We start from the raw sequence: 21075 nt of genomic DNA, 5'->3' as shown, positions 1-21075 counted from the left end.
AGCACACAGTAGGGATACCATTCTCTACCCCAGTGATTCTACCACCTGTATGTGTCCCACATATGGCTGAAAGGCTCTTAAATAATCCCTGTGTTTGCTGCTTTTATAATACTCATTTGCAGCCACTTTTTGATTGAAATTGAGAAGTTAAACCTTCAAATCTCCTGCAGGAAAAGGAGAAAAGATGTAAACAAGAAACAATGTCATCTGAAGAATTTTAGTTATGTTTCCAACTGGGACTAGGGAGAAAGACTCTCATCTGCAGTACACACTGATCTAATTAGAATTGACATAGTATAGCACTTAATGATGATGTAAACCAGCTTATTAAAAGGAAGCTCACTTTTGTGGTATTTTTAAAAGTATTGAAGGTGCAGGGAAGTGCACTGAAGCTAGGTAAGATCCCCAAGTTCTACTCCTGTTTCTCCTAGAGATAACTCTATTTTCCCAGCCTTGACCTTGTCCTTCTCCAGACGCAGCCTGTTTTCCTCTAGAGACTCTGTTGCTGAGCAAGCCAGCTCAGCACATTTCCTTCAGGCAACCAGCCTCAACTTAGTCAGCCACATGCAGGCTCCTGGTAGCCTACAGTTAAGAGGAGGCCCTCTTCAACTATGATGAAGGACTCCAGCAATCTTTTTTTGGAGGGGATAGGCTGCAAAACCTAAGTTACAATGAGCTCCATATGAGCTTGTGAACAGGAGGCAAAAAGAAGTCTATGGCAAGTAATGCCAATACTGTTGATGCAGATACTGACTTCTGCTTTACTATTTATCAGAATGTAAACCTGTAAAATGTGGACCTTATCTTTTGGAGCCACAGATATGTTGGTACAATCCTCCAGTCAGTGAGCTCTTGCAGTGAAGAAATATGAATCCACTGCATTTTGAACCCAGATTTATTTGCTGAAATCTTATAGAATCCTAGAATGCCTTAGCTTGGAAGGGACTTTAGGGATCCTCTAGTTCCAATCCCCTGCCATGGGCAGGGACACCTTCCACTGTATCAGATCGCTTAGAACCCCTCCAGCCTGGCCTTGAACATTTCCAGGGATGTGACATTTGCTTCTCTGGACAACCCGCTCCAGTGCCTCACTGCCTTCACAGTCAAGAATTTTTTCCTAATACCTAATCTAAAACTATGCTCAGTTTGGATCCATTCCCTCTTGTCCTGTCATCACAAGCCCTTGTAAAAAGTCCCGCTCTTTCTTGAGGGTTCCCTTCAGGTACTGGAGGCAGCAAATAGATCACTCCTAAGCCACTTCTTTTCCAGGCTGAACAACCAATTCCCTTGTAGAAGAGGTGCTCTGTGTTTCCAATCCTTGTGGTAGCCTCGTCTGGACTTGTGGAGAGACACAGTGGAAAACACAGCCAATAACACAACTGGAAACCAACTCTCACTTGAGGGTGAGGTGAAGATGTGCAGTGTCAGGAACCAGTGCTGACCCCCTGGGATGACTCCATGCAGTTTCTGCCTTTAGGAGACCATCTCTACCCACAATTTGTGTCTCCTTTTTTCCAGGCAGCAACTGCAAGAGCTTGGGAACAGGTGGAGATATGTCATGCTGGCTGTTTACCTTCTCCACTCAGAGGAGCCAGGGGTTGGAAAGCATGTTCCTGCTTTAAAAGAGCATCTCCCTCCCCACTGTAGAACACCAGAAGATAAGGGCCCAAAGTGTGAGTCATACACAGATAACTGGATGGTTGTGGAGCCAATGAATCAGACAGGAATCCCATCAGACAAGAATTCTTGGTAATAACAAAAGACTGTTGGTATTAACACACTGTGAAGAAGAACTGGTTGCGACTGGAGAAGGGGGCCATGAGGAGGTAGGGCACCACTTTTCTCGGACAAACATCCTCGCTTAAGTTCTTGGAGATAAGCACAACAAACCACAATGCAACCGCAGGAATGAGGCCAAGACATGGGCATGGGCTGCAGGAGGGATCAAGACCTTGAAAGAATAGACTGCGCATGAGAACTTCACATAGAAAGAGAGAAACCAGTCTTCAGGGCAGGGAAAGCTATCCCTAAGAAGGCATCCCTGCGCTGAACGTCAGCTGAATCCCTTTCTCTTTCCCTTTCCCTCTCTCTTTCTCTCTCTTCCCCCTTTAATTCTTCTCTACCTTTCTCTCTTCCCTGTTCCTCTTCCCCTTTATGCAAAACCCTCTGCCGTGCGCTTTTCCTGCATGTCAGGGACTAACTAACACCAACTCCTATGCCGAATGCATGATTTCCTAATCAAATTTTCTGGTTGTTTGCGAGTCCTATCCCCTGGGTCCCTTCCGACCAAGCGCATTTACGAGTTTGGAACGAGTTTCGTTTCCCCTTACGGCTGGCTAGCCAGACCGCCGCTTCCGCATCCCGCTCCGCTCCGTGACGTCACCGCCGGTGGCGGGTGCGGGTCCCGCCCTGCAGTCGCCGTGCTCGGGAGTCGCACGCGGGTGCCTGGTCGTCCGCCCGCAGGTAAGAGCGGCCTCCCCCCGGCTGTCCCCTGGCGACTTCCTGTGGCTTTAGGCCTTTCCCGAGGCCTTGGGAAGCGGGGAAGCGTGTTGTCGGAAGGCTGTGCATACGTTGTGGGCGCTGCTAGTGAGCATTATAAACGCGGTTTATGGAATCACAGCGTGGTTTGGGGTGGAAGGGATTTTAAAGATCGTGTCGTTCCAATCCCTCTGCTATGGACAGGGTCGGTTTCCACTAGGCGAGGGTGCTTAGAGCTCCATCCGGCCTGGCCGTGAGTGTTTAATATATGACATGTTTACGACTCGCTTACGTGTACGTGAGAAAAAGAACATGGGCTGTAGGCTTTTTTTGCATTTTTTGAGGATGAACGTTCTGCAGCAGTAAACGGCTACATTCCTGTAAAAATTGGGAAAATAGTGTTGCAACTTGAGGAGCCTTGAGAACTCGGCAAAGTTTTTCAAAGAGAAGGTACAGCGTGCATACACAGGCCGTGAGCACAGTTAAGTAGCACCTAACAGAAGGGCAGGTGGTGTTTAAAGTTATGAGTACCTTATAATGAAATTTCTGTAGCTCTCATGCTACTGCTAAGGTCAAAATGTCCCCTTCCCTACACTTTGTCACAGCTTTCTGACCACAAGCTTAGTTGCTGCCAGCATCGTGGATTGGACTTCCACTAGCAAATTGAACTTTAGATGAAGCTGATTAAAAGGCCTCATTTTGAGACAAACAAAAATGGAAGAACTGGATTTTAGAATCGACATTGAAATGTGTCTGGCACATTTCTTGGTTTTAAAAGTATAAAAAAACCACTTCAACTCTAAAATACCTCGATATTGCTAATCCTGTGGCAGTATGACCATTGGTAAAGAGATGAGAAAACACTCAACTCAAGGCTCTTCTCCAGAGTATGAGAAACTTGAAATTGGTAGAATCTTCAGGCTTCATGTCATAAAAGCAGTGTCCAAGTCACATAAACCTTTATGATAAGTGCCTTTCTCTTTGAATTTTTAGCATTGTTTTTTCATCTGTGGTCTGCTTTTCCTCTAAATAAATAAACAGTACACCAGAATGGACTGGCCACCATAGCTCCAGGTAGATGTTTTTTTCCCGCATCTGTAAAATTGATGCTAAGAACACAAAAATTCCACAATTACTAAATTATATTGAACCAAAAAATGGGTAAACATGCTTCTAATAGTGAATAGCCAAATAAAAATAATAGTTAGCACAGCCAAATAAAAACCAGCCAAAAATACAATTTGAATTGCTGTTTAAAATAGTACAGAGAGGCACTACACAAGTTGCAAATACAGAAAATTGCATTCTAGTAAAGTGAAGTGCTTTTTCATGTATTGTGGAACCAGTGGCTAAAGGAAACTAGGTCAACAGTTGAAAAGGATTGGAAAAAACCTCTTGGCTTTAATTCTGGATATTCGTATTCATGGTGCTGATATCAGTGGAGTGTGGCAGCAGATTTAGAAGTAATAAACTCTCCATAGTTTACAAATATACAGAAGGTGCTAACTACAGGCAGGTAATTTCCTTTTTGCTGGAAATTTGGTAGAACAGGAGTATTCAGTATTGATTGTTGTCCCCACTGTGTGTAAACTGATTTGTCCAAGGAGACAGTCTTTTGCTGCACAAAAAGTTCCTTGTAGGTTCACTGCCAAGAAAAGCATATGTTTTAAAGACCAGTTTAGAGACATAAATTTAGTATCACTTTAGAGTGAACTTGAGCTGAAGTGTGGCAGCATATCTGAATGTGGGAGCTTTTATGAAAACCTCTTTCATGAAGAAGTGTTCTGCATATACCTGAAGAAATCTGATTATTGTTCTTATTCTGGGTGTACTGATGGGTTGGAGCTGAACAAGAAGCAGGTTATATTGGATTTGTTCAGGAAAAGAAACCACTGTGTCATCCTAGATGTGGAATTTGGAACAGTTCATTACAGAGAGTAAAAGTGTTTTAAGAATTGTGCAGATGGAGTTGAAGGTTTACATAAGTGGATATAGATGAGGCTGTGGTGAATGAGGGATGTTTAATCCAAGCTGTTTTCCCATGGGCTATCCACTATTGGCTGAAGTGTAAATGACCCTATAATACAATTCTCTCCCTTAAAATTTTAATATTTTTAAACAGATTAGAATAAACCTTGCAAATCCTTTGAAGCTCAAGTGACTCAGTGGCATCAGCAAAAGATTGATAGGTGTGAGCTGTTTTGTAGGATGGCTCTGTGCAGGATTTTTTGGTGGATGGAGCCTGGCTTTGAAGGCAGGGATTTCTTGAGGGCTGTTCACCAGTTGTACTATAGTGCAAATTATGCCCTGCTTAACTACTGTGGCTGGAGTTGGGATATTTTTAAGGGGATCAAGAAAAGCCTACTGGTATATACCTGACATTTCATTGTAGACTTTTTTACTTTTGCAATGGAAATCTTTCTTGCAAACAGGATTGTGAATTGGCATTGCAAGAGTGCTCTAATTGTACTAGATTTGCTCTCCAGCTGCCCCAGGCAGTCTTGAAAGGACAAAGCAAAGCAGGCCTGTGGGCACAGTGATGACTAGTGGGCAAATAATTATTTATTATGAGCAATAATACGTGTCTGTCACAGATTAGAGCCTTTCATACTCAGAACTTTGCAAACATGGATTTCTCTGCCCTAAGGAGGTTTGTGGCCAAAGAACTTAATCCTCATCTCTGGTAGCTTTAAATTTAAAATGCTCGTTGTTCTGTTGCCCTACAGCCACAGCAGTAAGCTACGGTGTTAGAGTAGAAGTTACACTTTGCTGCACTTGCACATCGACTGCATTCACTGCAGGTTGTGAGTCAGAACTCACAAGAGGGAGGAGAGTGCCAGTTTTCAGGAACTGACAGAGATGGTTTGTCATATTGATGATGTTCATGTGTTTATTTTGAATTTGAGAGCGGTTTTATGTGTCCTGACTGAAAGGTTTTGGGTTTGCTTTTGTTTTCTCTAGTTTGTTTTTTCCCTCTCTGCAATCAGTAAATATCCATGAAAAGAAGAAATAATCTAATTACCTAATCTGATTTTTAATAGGTGAAAAATCTGAAAAAATAAAGGATCTGAGCTAAGTATGAAAAAAAGACCTTTTAGTGTTTAAGGAATACGCAAGAATTGACATGATGAGTGAATTTCAACATTTAGCAGAATGCTCAATCGCTTTTTGTCTTCTGTTTACATGTTACAAAATATTTCAAATACACCATTTTTATCCCAAACTTGCAGTTTTAATTCCAGTTGAAAACCTCGAGCATGATGCTAACACTGAGCATTTTTCATTTCTGCTTAAGTGGTTTCTTATTGGCTTGTTGATGGATGTGTATAGCTTCTACTATGTTCACCATGTATCTTCAGCAAAATCTCTCATAGAGTTACTTAGAGTTTATATCTTCCAGTACTTCAGGGCTTTTCTGGGGGCAGAGGGGGGTGTGAGCAGGAAGGGAAGCCAGCTGGCAATTGCTTTCAAAGGCTTGTGTTAAATCACCTCTAGATATATAAAAGATTATTTATAAAATCCACCTGAAAATTGACTGCAGTATGCTAGTATTGTCCACAACCATCTGTATTGTTTGTTTTTATTTAAAATACTTTCATATGGCATTTAACTTGGTCGTATCTTAGATCAATAGACATGTTAACACTAGAGCAAACTGCTTTTGATTGTCACCTGTGTAGTTGTTTTTATAGAGTCTGCAGAAGGTGATATATTTTCTCTTTCTCCTTTTCATTTTTTGTCTTTTCTGTGGTTTGTTTATAATGTCTGATATTTCCCTCCCTTTTTGCATTTGTATTACCTACTTTGGTTTATAGTATATTGATAATGTTGACTGCAAAAAGAACGAGGTGTTCCTTGTGTTATAAGCAGAAAATGCAGTCATCTTTCTGAATAAATAAGAATTTATTCAGAATTTTTCAGAAATTCCAGAATATTCAGCAATTTTGTACCTATTTTTGTACCACAATAAACATTTTTTTAAACAGACCTAAATGCAATGCCTAAACTTTTTCATGAAAATCGTTTACTTTTGCAATCTAAAGTCCTTTTCTTCCTCAAATACATGTTCCTATGGGTTTTTTCCCCAAAAATTACATGGCAGCTCAGGGTTATTAAAAGAGAAGTTTGTTTCTGGTTAGTTGGCATTAGGAAGTTGTACAACATTTTTCATCGGTTTTTTTGCCTCCATGTCCTTAATCAAAGTAGTCGATTTCTTTTCTATTTTATGTTTATGGGTTATGTGAAAAACATCAATCACATATTTTTAAAATTTTTAAATATTTAATAGTAATAAAATAGTTATAAAATAGTAATACAATTAGAGTAATAATAGTTTAGACAATTTGAATTAAGACAATATGAGACAATAAAAACAAAGAGTTACGGACGTCCGGGTACCTTTTTCTGGGCAGCACAAGCCCGAAAAAGGACACCCGTTAACAAAGGATTAACCGTTAAAAGCAACAGCCTATTGCATATTCATACACTTCATGCATGATGCATAAATTCCATTCAAACACAGGATTCGGCCTGGTCATCTTCAACTTCTTCCTCCTAATCCTAACAGCGCCTTCGAGGCGGGAAGAAGTTTGTTTCTTCTGATAAGGGAGCAATAAATTCTTTTTCTCTGAAAGATTTAGGTGTTCTGTGGCTGCTATCTCGATGCAAATCCTTTATTTAAAAAAAAAAGTATCCTACATAGCATAGTTTCTATCCTACATAGCATAGTTTCTATTTTAACAATTTTTGTAACCTAAAACTATATTTAACACACTACTGAAGAGAATTAATACAGCGTTACTTTCAAACACAACACATATAATATTCATTTCAATATTTGCGAAAAGCCAATCATAAAATACGCATTTTTCACAGGTTATGAACCTTTCTTTGCATTCTAAAAATTTAAGATCTTTTAAAGTGTTAAAATTGTACTACAACCACAGGTTATGTGTTATGCATCATAGGTCTTACTACTTGATAATGAAAATTCTCTTATTTCCTTTAGAATTCCCCATTGTTTGCATTACCTACCTAGATAGAAATTTTCATTACATCTCTTATCTGAATATTTCTACTATCCTGAATGAAATAAACAGGGCAGGAGATTTTCCTCCTTTTAATGCCTTTAATAAAGTGATCAGCTTGAAAATGGGGGGTTCAGCAGATCCACGGAGCTCTGCCACCGCTCCCAGCAGTGAGGAGGAATTGCAGCTCTGTCCCCTAGGGGGCAGAGCTGGGAGTCCTGTTCTTGCAAGGGCAGTGGGGGTATATCCAGGGTTTCAGTTTGAGTTATCAGTCCAGGGGTCCTGGGTCTGACTGGCATTGTTTTTAATTGGGGCGAGGAGTTGATCGAGGTTTTCAAGCGTCTCAGCTGGCTTCGGACCTCGGCCCTGCTGTCCAGACACCACCCTGACCTCTCAGTTCTGCTTCGGCTCACCTCTTTTGGGGTATTTTCCAGGATTTGGTAAAGGTCCTGTCCCAAGGTAGTCTGGGTTTGGAGATAAATTTGCATGTCTCCTGAGATGCAAATATCCCCCTCTCCCCACCTTCCGAGGGGGGGTTGTCATCCTCCTGGCAACAGGCTAGAGTGGTGCTGAAAAACAAGAATTCTCCACAATAGAGAGTTAAACTGCGATACTTAAAAATACTCAACTGGCAATTACAACATTCACTAACAAAGAACTCCTGGCCAACGGTCAATTCCCAGATCAGCTCAAAAAACTCCTCTGCAGCTCCTTCTCTTAAAAAAAAGGTAACTTTTTTTTGTTCATAACACTTAATTTTTAAACTGAGAACTCAGTGCCAAATAAAATCTGGTTGAAAGTCAGTAAATTCAAATAAGAAAATCTGTCTAATTAACGTTGTCTTCAGCGTCTGACTTAAGTTTTTGCTTATTCAAAATACACAAAAAAACCATTTGAAGAACTTTGAGGAAAAATTTGTTATTTAATAACTGAAACATAACTACTGAGGGCAGCATAGCTTTCAGGTATGTTTAGAGAGTCATGGAGTTCCCTGCTATCCTTGGCTTTGTCATTGTGCAGGTGTGAGTATGCAACCCATATGTTGGTTTTGGCAGAAACAGTTTTGTGGAGTTTCTAGTGTACACGTTAAGGTTCCCAAAATTATTTTAGGCTGTTGACTTTTGTCTCGTTGTTGGCATGTATATCCTGCTTAGAGATTAGTTATTCTGAAACAACAGTGTAATGAAAAGACAGAGGTCCCTACACAGCAGGAGTAGGAAATTGCTAGCTCCTCTTGAAGTGCACAGAAAACACAAGTTTAACAATTTCTTCCCGCTCCCCAGGCAGAAGCAGCTGACTGATCACTGAAGGGTTCTGTACACAGGCTTAAGGGCAGCCTTGTTCCATTGAAGTTCGATTGTTGGAGGTTAAGATTTTTCCTGTTCTTTCTTTTTTCTTTCTTTCTCCCTTGGAATTTCGTCCCATTTGTGGTAAGAGACAATAACAACCGATACTTATGAGAGACAAAAGAAATTGCCAAGGTGGGGGGAGAGACAAAAGAAATGGCCAAGGTGGGGGAAGGGTGCGGCTGGCTGCTCTCTTACCTGAGGGGCTTTTTCTTGCCTCAGGGTAAAACCCGGGACCCGAAGCTCTCCTTTCCGGAGAGCGCGTCTTCCCATCTGCGTCTGCGTGTGGCAGCTGCTGCAGAGAAGCCAGGCTGCTGCTGCCCAGACTCTCTGTTTTCTGACGCTGCCTTGGGCTTTTTTGCTACACTCTTACCCAGCACCCCATGTCCACCCTACACCCCAAAGTTCCTGCTAATGTGCCACGTGGGTGTGCCTGCCTCTGCAGTCCCGGCCGCCACTCCGAGGTTCCCGCTGCAGCCCACTTTGCCATCCAGCCCGCCTGGCATTACTGCGTGAGGGAGATGCGGCTGCGCTCACGCCGCAGTGTCCCCTACAGGCGCTGGGATCTGCCCTGCCCGGCCGGGAGCCATCAGCGCCCCTGCCGGCTGTGACCGGAACTGCACCGAAGGGGGAAGCGTCCGACAGCCGAGAGAGGCTGCGACCGGGTTTGTGGTTCTGTTTGGTGTTTTTGTGTTCTGCCATTGTTGTTTTTGTTTGCCTTCCAATCCATATGCATACTAGTAAAGGTCCAATATTCCTTTCCCATATCTTTGCCTGAAATCTCCTTAATTTCAAATTTATAATAATTTGGAGGCAAGTGGGTCGTATTTTTCCGTTCCGAGGGAGGTTCTTGCCTTCCTTGGTAGACACCTGCCTTTCAAACCAAGACACTGATGCAGATTTTTCCCTTTCCTTGCTAATAGTGTCGAGTAAGTACTCAGTAAATATGAGGATATTTACTGAGGATATTTACATAATTCTTTCTGGTTCATGAGACAGTAACGATTGCAAAATGTATTTCAGACTGTATTTGTTACTTTTCCTTCTGTGTTCCTATTCTTCTTCTGTCTTATTTCTTAAGTCTTACTTGGTATACTGAAAAGAATTTCAAATATGTGACTGCTTATCCATGTAAGCCAGCTCCAATTAATTTTGGTAACATACTTGCTATAGGCTTTTGTTAGTTCTCTTTTTTATTCTTGCTGGTGCTGGATACACCGATTAAGGGAGAGAGAGAAGTTGGAATTTATCACTATGTTCATGCCTGCCTGTCAAATCAAGACCATAGAAGGTTAAGTACTGCAGTGATGGAAAGAACTGTAGGTGATTGTTGGATTGGATTACCCCTCTCCCTGTTTGTGTAAGTGTAGGGAGCATGTGTTGACAGACACCTTCTAACCAAACTTGGCTGTATTAACAACCAGGAAAATCTAGTTTATTTTGTAGTTTTGAGGGGTTTTTAATGCTGTATTATATAACCAAAAGTTAACAACAAACATTGTTTCTGAACCCTCTTAATCAACCTAACATGGCAGATTATAAAGCAGGTGGCCAGGAGGGTAGAACGAAACACAAAAAGCGTTATTGTGAATGTCAGAAATAATTGTATTGGTATTTTGCCTTTCTGTGGGCAGCATCTTGTGGATCCAGCTCAGCTTTCTTCCTTGGGTCTGCCACAGCTGTCACAGAAGTAATACTTATGTGTGTGGAGTGTGGGTTGCATGCTGGGGTGGGGAGGGGACCTTTAGCATGGTTGGCATTGTGATTCTGTACTCAGTGTGAAAACCAGCTCTGACCAGGATGAGCAGTCATGCAGCTGAGTAGGATTATAATTCTTAACTGCGCAAACAATAGCAGTGAAACTGGGCTTGTTAACTGCCTGGTCATATTTCTGAAATCATATGGTGTGGTTAAAACTGAAGTTGCAGACAAGCTTGAGTAGCTCCACACAATTTTTTCTCCCAATTGTCTTCCTTTTTGACCTCCAAGAGACAATATAAATAAAAATAAACCTCTCTCACACATCCCATGCTCTTGCCAGGGAGAGGGAAAGATCAAATTGTATCTAAAACAAACTGCAGTGATGTGACAGCTCTTTGCTGTTTGTACTGACTGTGTGGCTTGGTGTTCATAGATAAAATGCAGTCCCTTTGATTTCTGTTGCCTCCCTCTACTCAGTGCCTGGGGAGTGGGATTATCACACTGAGTCTAAGAAAAGTCTGCAGTGATCCAGGTGTTCCCACTTTTCTTGATTCAGCTCACCAAATAGGCTGGAAAAATACATATTTCTTCTCCCCTTAGAACATTCGAAAAGTTGTTGTTCAGTAGATGTTGTAGAAAATAACATAGCTCTAAGTAATTAACTCCCCAAGATAATACCTGATTTATGATTTGAGAGGAATTAAAGATATTGATTATAAACCAGCAGCCAGATGGCTTGGCAGTAGCCATACCGTGGTACTATGAATTCTGGAAACAAAAAAAGGGGTGCTTTGGGGTTTTTCACATCTAATTTCCTAGTTGCTGTGCACTGATGTGTTGACAAGATTGCAAGAGTATTCTGAAATCCCAAAATCAGCTCAGCTTTGTTACAGGTAGAGTTATATTGGGGATTATAATACCCCAAAGGGACTTCAGAAAGCTGTATACAGGGTTCTAAGAAGAATTTTTTGGACCTACTCCTAAATGAACTGACCATGACATAACTGGTGCTGAAGTAATGTTTTTGGATAAGACAGACTGAAGCTGTATCCCCATTGGTTTGGTTTGTGGTTTGCGTTTTTTTTTTGTTAGTTAGTTAGTTTTGGTTTTGTTTTTCCTGGTGTCCTGCCTACTGCTTGGTGTAGCTGTTTATATAGTGTGATTTATAGAACACTCCTTTTAAACTTGCAAATAATTTCTTTCTATCACAGATCATAAAAGCTAAATACTGTTTTAGGACTCTTGCAAGAATAGGTACTAAAGTCGTGTAAATTGAAATGCTCCTTCATGCCATTTTGCACAGGAGTTAGGAGGTATCCCTGAAATTGCAGAACCTTTAACAGTGTTGCTGCTGGCATTATCTGCAAGAACTCTTCACATGTAGGCATTTCTTATAATGTTTGATGAATAGTGCAAAAAAGCTAGTGCTTTGTGTTGTAAATTGCAGTCTAAGTACCTACAGTCTGTAGGTACTTAATGAAAAGGATTATTATTTTTGTTTCCACTTTCCAGATGGAAATGTCAGAAGATGATAATAACATGGAAGAATACCCCACTGAAATTCATGATTATCTCACAGCATTTGAAAAGTCTCTTGGTTCTGTAGATGAGATGCTGAAGACAATGATGTCAGTTTCTAGGAGTGACCTTTTGCAAAAGGTAAGTTATCTTCCTTTTGAAACTCTTTTCTTTGTTAATATACAAATACTTGAGACCCTGAACTGAAACAAAAAGGTCTGTCAGGCCAGTGACTGTCAGGCCAGTCACTGCACTGAGAAATAACAAAAATGACACTCCAATGCTTGGCACTGTTAAGTCCTTACATTTCTAAGAAATCCAGATGGTTTTACAAGCTCAACAATGCAATACAAGCTCTTCCAAGCTGATATGTGATAGCTTTACCAGTGAGTCAGGGACTCACTCAGGAACATTATAGCTTATTCCTGACCTTCCTTAACATGCTTGTCCATAATGGAGAGGTCACTCAAATTTTTGACTGAGACTTCTTCACAGCAAACTGAATGGAACTGGTGTACCCAGCAGGATGTGAAAGTGAACTGGCAGAAGTGAGAATTGATCTGATTCCAGAACTCTAGACTTGCAGAACCTGAGCTGTCTCCTGTAGCTATGCTATAAGTCTGCAAAATGTGGCTTTTTATTAGAGCAAGGTGGTGCCTGAGAATTTCATATAAGAATCTCTGTCTTCTAACATTTAAAGCCTAATGTGTAATTTATTTCTGTAGGGCAAGAAAAAGGCAACACATGAGGGACCTTATTTATCCTGTGAGGATTTCTAACGCAAGAAAATTATGAAGAAAACAGTCTTGACAACACTGGTCTTTTGACAGTATCCATGTTAGAACTAGAGCTCTACAATGATGCTATCAGAGTTTCTGGAAGTCGTGTAGGACTAAAATAATAAATTGACTTCGACAGTCAAGGGAAACAAAAACCCTTTCATTACCTTTATTCTTCCTTTGCTTTATATCCATAAGTATTCTGACATGCATTGAAGGCACAGTCTGCCATGTGTCATGTTGGCATTCATTGATTGTATATTGATGTTTGTGTTTCAGCAACTTTAAAACTTTTTTTTCCCCTTCCATTGATAGCAACAACTATTTAAGTTTCTGTGGAAAAATGGGGACTTAATTTCTGACTGTGGGAGTAGTCCAAGAGCTAGATGCTAAGGGATTGTGCTTTTGGTTGTATGGGACTGTGGCGTTTAACTTCAGACTGGGAGAATTACATGAATTCTTGGAGAGGAAAGAATGAATTGTCCTGTGATGGCATGGAAATAAGTCATAAACACAGTCTCAGTGAACTTGTGATGCAAAAACGTGCTCCTTCAGTGGGTATTCTTCTATTAATACATTTGCATATATAAAGTGTGCACATTACCACAATTTGTGCATATCTTGCTTAAAAATCTTCAAATGTGATGTTTTGTTTTTTTTTTTTTCATTCTAGTTAGATCCTCTTGAGCAAGCAAAGCTGGACTTGGTTTCGGTGTACACATTAAATTCTATGTTCTGGGGTTAGTATGTGGTATAAAGAAAAATGTAGTATTTGTGATTACCATTCAAACATCTAGACAGCCACAAACACAAAATAATCATATCTCATAGCCAAAGAATTAAAAACTTGTAATTACCCTGAGGATCCACATTATTGCCATCCATAGGGTAAATGATGTTGAAATTCTGAATCAAAAATCTATATTTAAAAAAGCTAATTTTGTACATGCATGAGTATGTTTCTGGTTCCTTTGTGGCAGCCTTTTCTGTTCCTTAAAGGACTGAAAGTTTAACTGTTTTAGTTGTTAAATTTTAACCATTTTAGTTGTTGGGGGTATTTTAGCTGCAATATTTAATAATAATAGTCTGTCAGATACTTAATGACACTGTTAACAATTCTTATTAATGATTTTGTGTGGAAGCTTTGGTTTTCCTATGTGACTGCTTGATAGGGTCCTCAGTCCCTAGACAGACAGCCTTTAGTTTCAAAACAGTCTTGTATTTTTCTTGTAGTATACCTGGCTACCCAGGGTATCAATCCAAAGGAACATCCAGTGAAACAAGAGCTGGTGAGTTGCTTACACTGCATGTGTCCTACTTGTGCAGGATGGTTAGTCCAAATGGAAGTTTAAAAATGTTTAAATCTGCATTTAAAAATGATACATGGCTCTAATAGCATGCATATGCTACATGGTGTTATATAACTATTTTTATGCCCTGCTGGGCTCTCTAAATTAAGAAAGTAATTTTTTTACTTTCAAACAGTACTGTTTAAAGTAAAGTTGTAGAGTCTGCTGAAATTAGAAAAAGATGATGAATTTTCTTTTTTTCCACCTTTGGTCGAGAATTGGATTCTGTGCAGGGCAGCTTTTCACTTGTATCTGTGAATGGAAAAATGTTACAGGCCTGATAATAATTTATAACTTCCAGTATGGCATTTTTTTTCTTATAAATACTTGGAATCATGTTAATCTCTGAGGCTGCCTTTTCTTACTTATGTATGACTCTAAAAGTACAGTGTGGTTGATATACTAGCGAAGACGGGAAAGTGTCCCCCTCCACCTTCCAAGCCCTCCAATAATTCATTTTCTCAGCTGTAAAGAATCCAGTTCAGGAACAAAGCTAAAAGCTTTTTTGGCACCAGTTGTATGTGTATTGTCCAGTAATTCTGCATTAGTGACATATTTACGATCTATAATAAATCTTCAGTTTAGTCTTTATATTCCATTTAGATGCCTGACTACAGTATAGAAAGCCAGCTATCTTGAAAATTCTGCTGACTTAAAGAACCTGAATCATTTAGCCTGAAGATAAAACAGAAATCAAAACTTCTCACTACTCATTTTAATTCCTGAATAAATGAAAATATTAAATCTCAGCAGATGTAAAATAGTTAGCTTAAATGTAATCCTTACATAACCAGTGGAATGGGAGAGACGACTACAAATGTGGAAAGCTAGCCTGAATAACAAGAATACTTCTATTTTAAAATTTGTGAGGTTTTCAGTAGTCTAGACTGTATATCATATTAAAAAATGCATCAGTTAATACTTCATGAGGTTTCTGTCAGTTTTTTGTTCCTCCTATATTAGGTAGTGTCTGAATATTGTGTTAATTTAGTGATACTAAGAAATTTTATCTCCGCTGCTGTGGATATTTTATGTTTGTATTTTGCTTCACGACTGCTGTTTTAACTCTGAAGAAAGAGGGAATAATTTTCATAGTCTAGTTTGTTACTCAAGTCTCTTTTCCTTTTGCAAGTATCAAGGTTGAATGAATGCATATTTCTTCTTTCCAAAGACATTGTAATGTTCTTATTCATGTGGAAAGGGAATTAAAAAAGACTGTTCTGTCATGATTATTTTGTTTGTAGAATTGCTCTCCTTGTGTACATACAGGTATTCAAATTGTATTAATAAAACTCACACTCAGGCTATCAGAATTAACTTCTTTTGTCAAGTTGACATTTTCCAGCTCTTTTTTCCCATGCTAATACATGTAGGTTTGCCATCTGTTCTCATTAGCCATCTCAGTTGCCAAAGAAATATTACGGCTGATCATGATTTCAGACCCTGTAAAGCCCTCCTTGTTAATCTGTGTTTTTGATACAGAAGGAGTAGCCAAGTTTTTGACAGTTGCTTAAAATGATCATTGAAGAGTTGAAAATCAGTTTGGTAGTGTAAGTCTTGTAACTTTTGTTCCAGATTCAAAGAGGTGGCAATGCCTGTGAGAAATTGTGTGGGTTACATATCAAAATTTATTTTAGCAGTATCTACACTTGTTCTGTTAATCCACATTCATAATTCAGGTATCAGGTAGAGCACTACATATTTGTGTGTATATATGTTACTGTTGTTTGTATGACCGTAACATCCAAAGGCCCTAACAGTTAAAGGCCATATTAGGCTAAATATGTAGACCTGAAATCTGTAAACCAAATTGTTAAATATTTTGCAGAGTTACTCTAAGTGTACTCCCTTGTCAGTGAAGAGAAGCAGGCACTTATCAGAGGGGGATTCCCATCTTAAAGCTGCTTAGTAATTTCTAAGCAGCTCTCAAAGTAATTTTCTTTATTTGTTGCAGGAGCAGATGAGCATGAGTAGGCACATAAATGAGATTGTGAAGCTGGGAGGGTATACTTCTGTGGGGCTGAGTCCAAGTCATGATTTGGTCAAAAAAAAACCCCAAACCATAAACACCAAATAACTGGTAGACTAAGATATGTCATATAAGTATGCCCTTTTCCCTGGAAATGGCCTATATTGTTATTTATGGCCATAAAATGAACTTCTGATATGGCTGGAAATTCAGGTTGCCCTAAATAAGTTCTTTATTTAATAGGACCTCTTGACTATTTCAGGAACTTAAGCCCTAAACTTCTGGGGCACAAGCATGTGTGATGCTTGTACCATCTTCAATTTTGTGTAAGATGTTTTTTTAGCTTTGCTTGGACTTGATTAATTTTTTTTTTTTTTTTTTTTTTTTTTTTGTGTGGACAGTAGTGAAGTAGAATGATGCATCCATAAATGTGTCAAATACCTAAGTATTATTTTGGCATTTTTAGGTAGGTCAGACTCCAAACTGAGTTCAGTATTTTATTTTCTAACTTTGCTTGCAAGAACAGTTTCCATATCTCTGCAAATTAGATGCAGAGTCTACATCTCTGTAGGACTTTGTGTTCCTTTTATAGTGGGTGTCATGCAGATGGTGTGGTAAGTACCTGTGATGGAAAATATGCCAAAGGGAAGTCTCAAGTTTGCAAAGGGCCTGGTATATTTATTTAAGTAATACTCTTCTTCTAGGTATTATTGTTCTAGAAGTGTACAGTGGGAAAAACTTCTACTCATTGATTCATTTAGCAGTAATCTTGGGAGAATGGTTTGAAATACTTTCCTTTTTTTTTTTTTTTTCCTCCCTAGGAGAGAATAAGAACATACATGAACAAGGTCAAAGAAATAGCAGACAAGAAAAAGGCATCCAGACTCGATAAAGGAGCTGCTTCTAGATTTGTAAAAAATGCACTCTGGGAACCAAATGCAGAAAACGAACATATTTCCAGAACTCCTGATAAAGGAAAAAAGAGGCAGAGGGACTAAATCTTTTTTTCCCCTAATAAGGATTGCAGACACCTAGAACTTACTTGGAAATGTTTTGCATACTGCATGCATCTCATGGAAGTGCTGTATAACAGATTAATTTATACTTACAAATTTTACAAGATTGTATTTTTTCCAGAACATTTGTCACTGAGGTGATCGCATTTATTGTGTATCTAAAAGTGCCATTTGATGCACATTGAACATTTCATTACTCAAATGATAATGATCTGATATATACTTGCTGGTAATAAATACTAGGGATGTTTTGTTTATAATGCCTATGAATTCAATTTTTTAAATGATTTATTGGCACTTTTTTTTTAATGTCCTCAATCTCCTCAGTATTAAAAAGTTTCAAACACTGCTATCCAGTCTGTGGTGTTTATGAAAGAGCATTGTGTGAAACGCCATATTTTTAAAGTTTTGTAAGGTTTATTCACTGTGTTAAAACTCTTTTCAATTTGAAGGTGTGCAATATTCCCTTATTTCTGTTGCCTCTGAGAAAGCAGGGCTTCAAGGGCCACAAGCAAACACGCCGGATTCTGCTCTAAGCCCCTGTGTCTAGTCAGTGGAAAAGTAAGATATCCTCTAAGGGCAGCTTGTAGGGTCCAAAGAAAAGGAGCAGGCTGGGGATGGCTATTAGGAACCAGCACATGCAGGATCTTGATGGAATTTTGGCTGCAGTGCTTAGCCCTTAGTGGTAATGCTGGGAGAAATGTGCTCTGGGGTGGTAAGAATATCGCCATCTATTGGTGTTTCTCAAGTCTTCATCACGGAAAGCATCCTCTGGTGCAATACAAACTACTGCTCCATCTTGGAAATACTGAATTTTTTCTCAAAATGTGAAGATTAGTTGTTTAGGAAGGGGGGGGGGTGTTAGGTGGGTTCAGTTTTCAATATGCTGCAATGCAAAGCTCAAAAGCTTCTCTGCCAAAAGCTATTTAACAATTAGCAAGGAATTAACAATTATGAAGGAAAAATAGAAGATTTAGCTCAAAAAAATGCAGTATGGGTAACAGTTCATACAAGTGTTTGGGAAATGTTAGTGTAAAATGATAAGAACAAAGCTCTAGTATTGCAAGCTGAATGATGTTCAGTGGATGGTTGCTGTCCTTGGCATTGTACTGCAGCAGGCAATACAGAGTGTGAACTAAACTGAATTAGGTATTTAAATGAAGTTTTTTTCCCTAATTATTATCTAAAAATACACATTTGAAAGGAAAAATTCAATGCATTGACAAATTTATTAAACTCATTACATGTCTAGAAACTTTTTTAGTGACTGGTATGAATTTACATATTTTTGTTTACAATAAACTCTTTAGGTAAATAGCAATGCCTTCAATCCATCTAACAAGAGAACTATTTAGATGTGGGTACCTAACCTTGCTGCCTCAAATCCACAGGACTGCTGATGTGAGTATACATGTCAAAGCCTAGAAAAAGCTAAAATGATGGTGCTTTGTTTCTTCAGGTTAATGTCATGGTTGTGTCAAATGAAGGAGCTGCTGGATTTGGGAGTCCAAAAAAAAAAAAGGGAGAGTTGGGAGAGTTGTTTTTTTGGTTTTTTGAGGGTTTTTTTTGTTTAGTTAAGGTTAAAAAATCAAAAGACCCAAAGTATGTCCTTGATCAAAACTAACACATTTATGTGAATAAGTTCTTCTAAATAGGTTTGGATGGTGCTTGTTTGGAAGTCTGCGTGCCCTGTCTTGTACCCCTTTCAACCTGTCACTGCAGATGGCAGTGTTAGACTGTTATAGACTTACGGACTACGTGTGAGTGTTGAGGTCGTCATGTACAAAGCATGAGGTTCAAAATGTTAATCTCAAACCCACTGATCTAAAAAAAAGAAAAAAGGTCAAATGTTCTTTGGACTAGTGGGGAATATGGTTGGAGGATAGAAATGGTCTCAAGTAGCACAAACCAGAGCCCTTTAATACAGAAATTTTCTGGGGGATAACATCTTCTGCTTTGAGAGGCATTGTCCTGAGGAAATGAGCAGCTCAGCTTGTACTTAAGTGCATTGCTGTTAATTAAAGGGGATTGGAGGATGTTTCAATTACATTATTTTCCTCTTAAGCTTCAATTATAGGTTTTGTTTTAAAAGGATAATTTCTGAAAAGGATCATAATTAATTGTCCAGTAAAGTACACAGGTTTCATTGGTAAATGTTTAAACAAGAGTAATGCAAGGCTGTTAGCTGAGACTTACTGAGGTATAAGTCCATCTGGCATAATTAATTGTATTCAGGTATTTGACATTTGTAATAGGACAGTTTAAATAGAGCATGTGCAATTTTGTAAATTTTTTTTTTTAAGCCTTGCATCATTCAATGCAGCTGTTAGTGGTGTGGATTGCAGCTTTGGTTTTCTGACACAACACAACACAGACAAATACCCCACAAACGAAGAATCCTCACCCTGTGCTTATTATTCACTAACAGCGCTATTTGAAAGAAGCTTGAAATCATGATTAAGAATGCTAAGTGATTTTTATATCATTGACATGATTACTTTGTTAAAGATTTTGTTTTGATTTAGACATTTAATGAGTTCTTTGAACTTTTCTTTCTTTCCACTCCTTGCACCAAGGAAGTGGTGAGGTTGGTGAGAGCATGTGAAGTTAGCAGCTGGGACTAGAACTTGGTATGAGGTTGCATGAGGAATTTTCCAAGTTCACAAAAATATATTTCAGAAGAGAAATGAAAATGCAGCTCAGGATGTTAAATCCCACTCATGTTAGTGGCAAATAACTACATAAAAATAGCAATTTGGGATTAACTGTCCTAGCAATTAAGGAGATTTTCACTGTAACAAAATTACTCTCTGACATGTGAACTGAGGTATTCTCTGAGCTGTGTGAAGTTTCCACAGATCTAGTCCTAGAAAACATTTCTCTGACAGAGAGTTTACTGTGGCTGTGAACAAAGGGGGAATTTTCCTAGGGCTTAAATTTCCAGCCTTAAAAGTGCTTGCCGTATGACTTGGGAAATCAACATATCAATGAGGCTCATTTCTACTCCTTCAGTATTTTTATTCCTGGAGAACTGCATTCCTAAGAGTTTGTTTTTTATTAAGTAATCTTATTTTTCCTGGCCTTGAAAGTCAATGCTAGCATAGAGCTTTGTCAAAAACTATCAGTGTTGCAGTTATATTGAAATCTCCTCAAACATATTTATCTGGAATTATAAAAGCTAAGCAAACAAAATTCTCTTGGGATTAGGAACTTTCTTGGGTTTAAGAGGGTAGACTGATACTCAGTTTTTAACTGCAGGGCTGGGAATATTACAAATGTAAAGAAAAATCCTAGTTTTCATAGTAAATTACATACATTACCCAGTAAGTGATGGTGACCTGTTTCTGCAGCTCTAGAGGGAGAGACCTTGGTTACCTAGATCAAGACTTGTATTGAGACTTTTGGGAGCCATCAACAGCAAACTCCAGTCTGTAACTGGAAACATAGGTAGAGTTACATTGGTGGAAGTGGATCCTGTGGCACAAGGTGCCAAAATAATTGAAAGTGGTTGCACCCCAAATGTGTACATGTTATTAGTTTCTCCTAAACTGAGATGTAAAGATTTCAAAACAGGGCATTATTAGTTTATGTTATTATTTCTCTTTCTTATACATTCACTTGCTAGTGGCTAAAAAAAAAAGGTGTTAAGCTACATCAGTTACAGAAAATAAATACAATTTGTCATTTTAGAATCACACATGATATATATTTGTTAAAATATGCATTTTTGTTCTGCAGTGGGACAGTGTAATTTTCTTTCTCCTAATCTGCTTTGAGTAGTATTTCTTACACAAAGTTTTAGAAAGTCCACATGAATACTTTTGTTTTGTAGAGCACTCTTACATCTTAGCATTAGTGATTGTTTGGGTTTTTTTCCTTCAGTTTCTGCTTT

General features: G+C 38.9%; 1 protein-coding gene across 4 annotated transcripts; it reads left to right on the top strand.

The window, feature by feature from the left end:
• Positions 1-1755: 1755 nt before the first annotated feature.
• Positions 1756-17535, top strand: C1D (C1D nuclear receptor corepressor). 4 transcript variants are annotated; one of them, XM_030236115.2, is made up of 5 exons: positions 1756-1826; positions 12065-12211; positions 13523-13589; positions 14083-14138; positions 16989-17535. In XM_030236115.2, exons 2-5 carry the CDS (start codon positions 12065-12067, stop codon positions 17163-17165), a joined length of 447 nt encoding a protein of 148 aa, XP_030091975.1. In that variant the 5' UTR covers positions 1756-1826; the 3' UTR covers positions 17166-17535. The 4 variants fall into 4 exon arrangements, with proteins under 4 accessions (XP_030091975.1, XP_018776654.1, XP_018776655.1 ...); XM_018921109.3 differs by lacking the exon at positions 1756-1826 and adding an exon at positions 2009-2463; XM_018921110.3 differs by lacking the exon at positions 1756-1826 and adding an exon at positions 2564-2586.
• Positions 17536-21075: the final 3540 nt, after the last annotated feature.

The sequence above is a fragment of the Serinus canaria genome, chromosome 3 (genome assembly GCF_022539315.1).
Source record: "Serinus canaria isolate serCan28SL12 chromosome 3, serCan2020, whole genome shotgun sequence".
Taxonomy (NCBI): Eukaryota; Metazoa; Chordata; class Aves; order Passeriformes; family Fringillidae; genus Serinus; species Serinus canaria.
The sequence above is the reverse complement of the archived record's forward strand: the minus strand, read 5'-3'. Positions and strand labels throughout refer to the sequence as shown.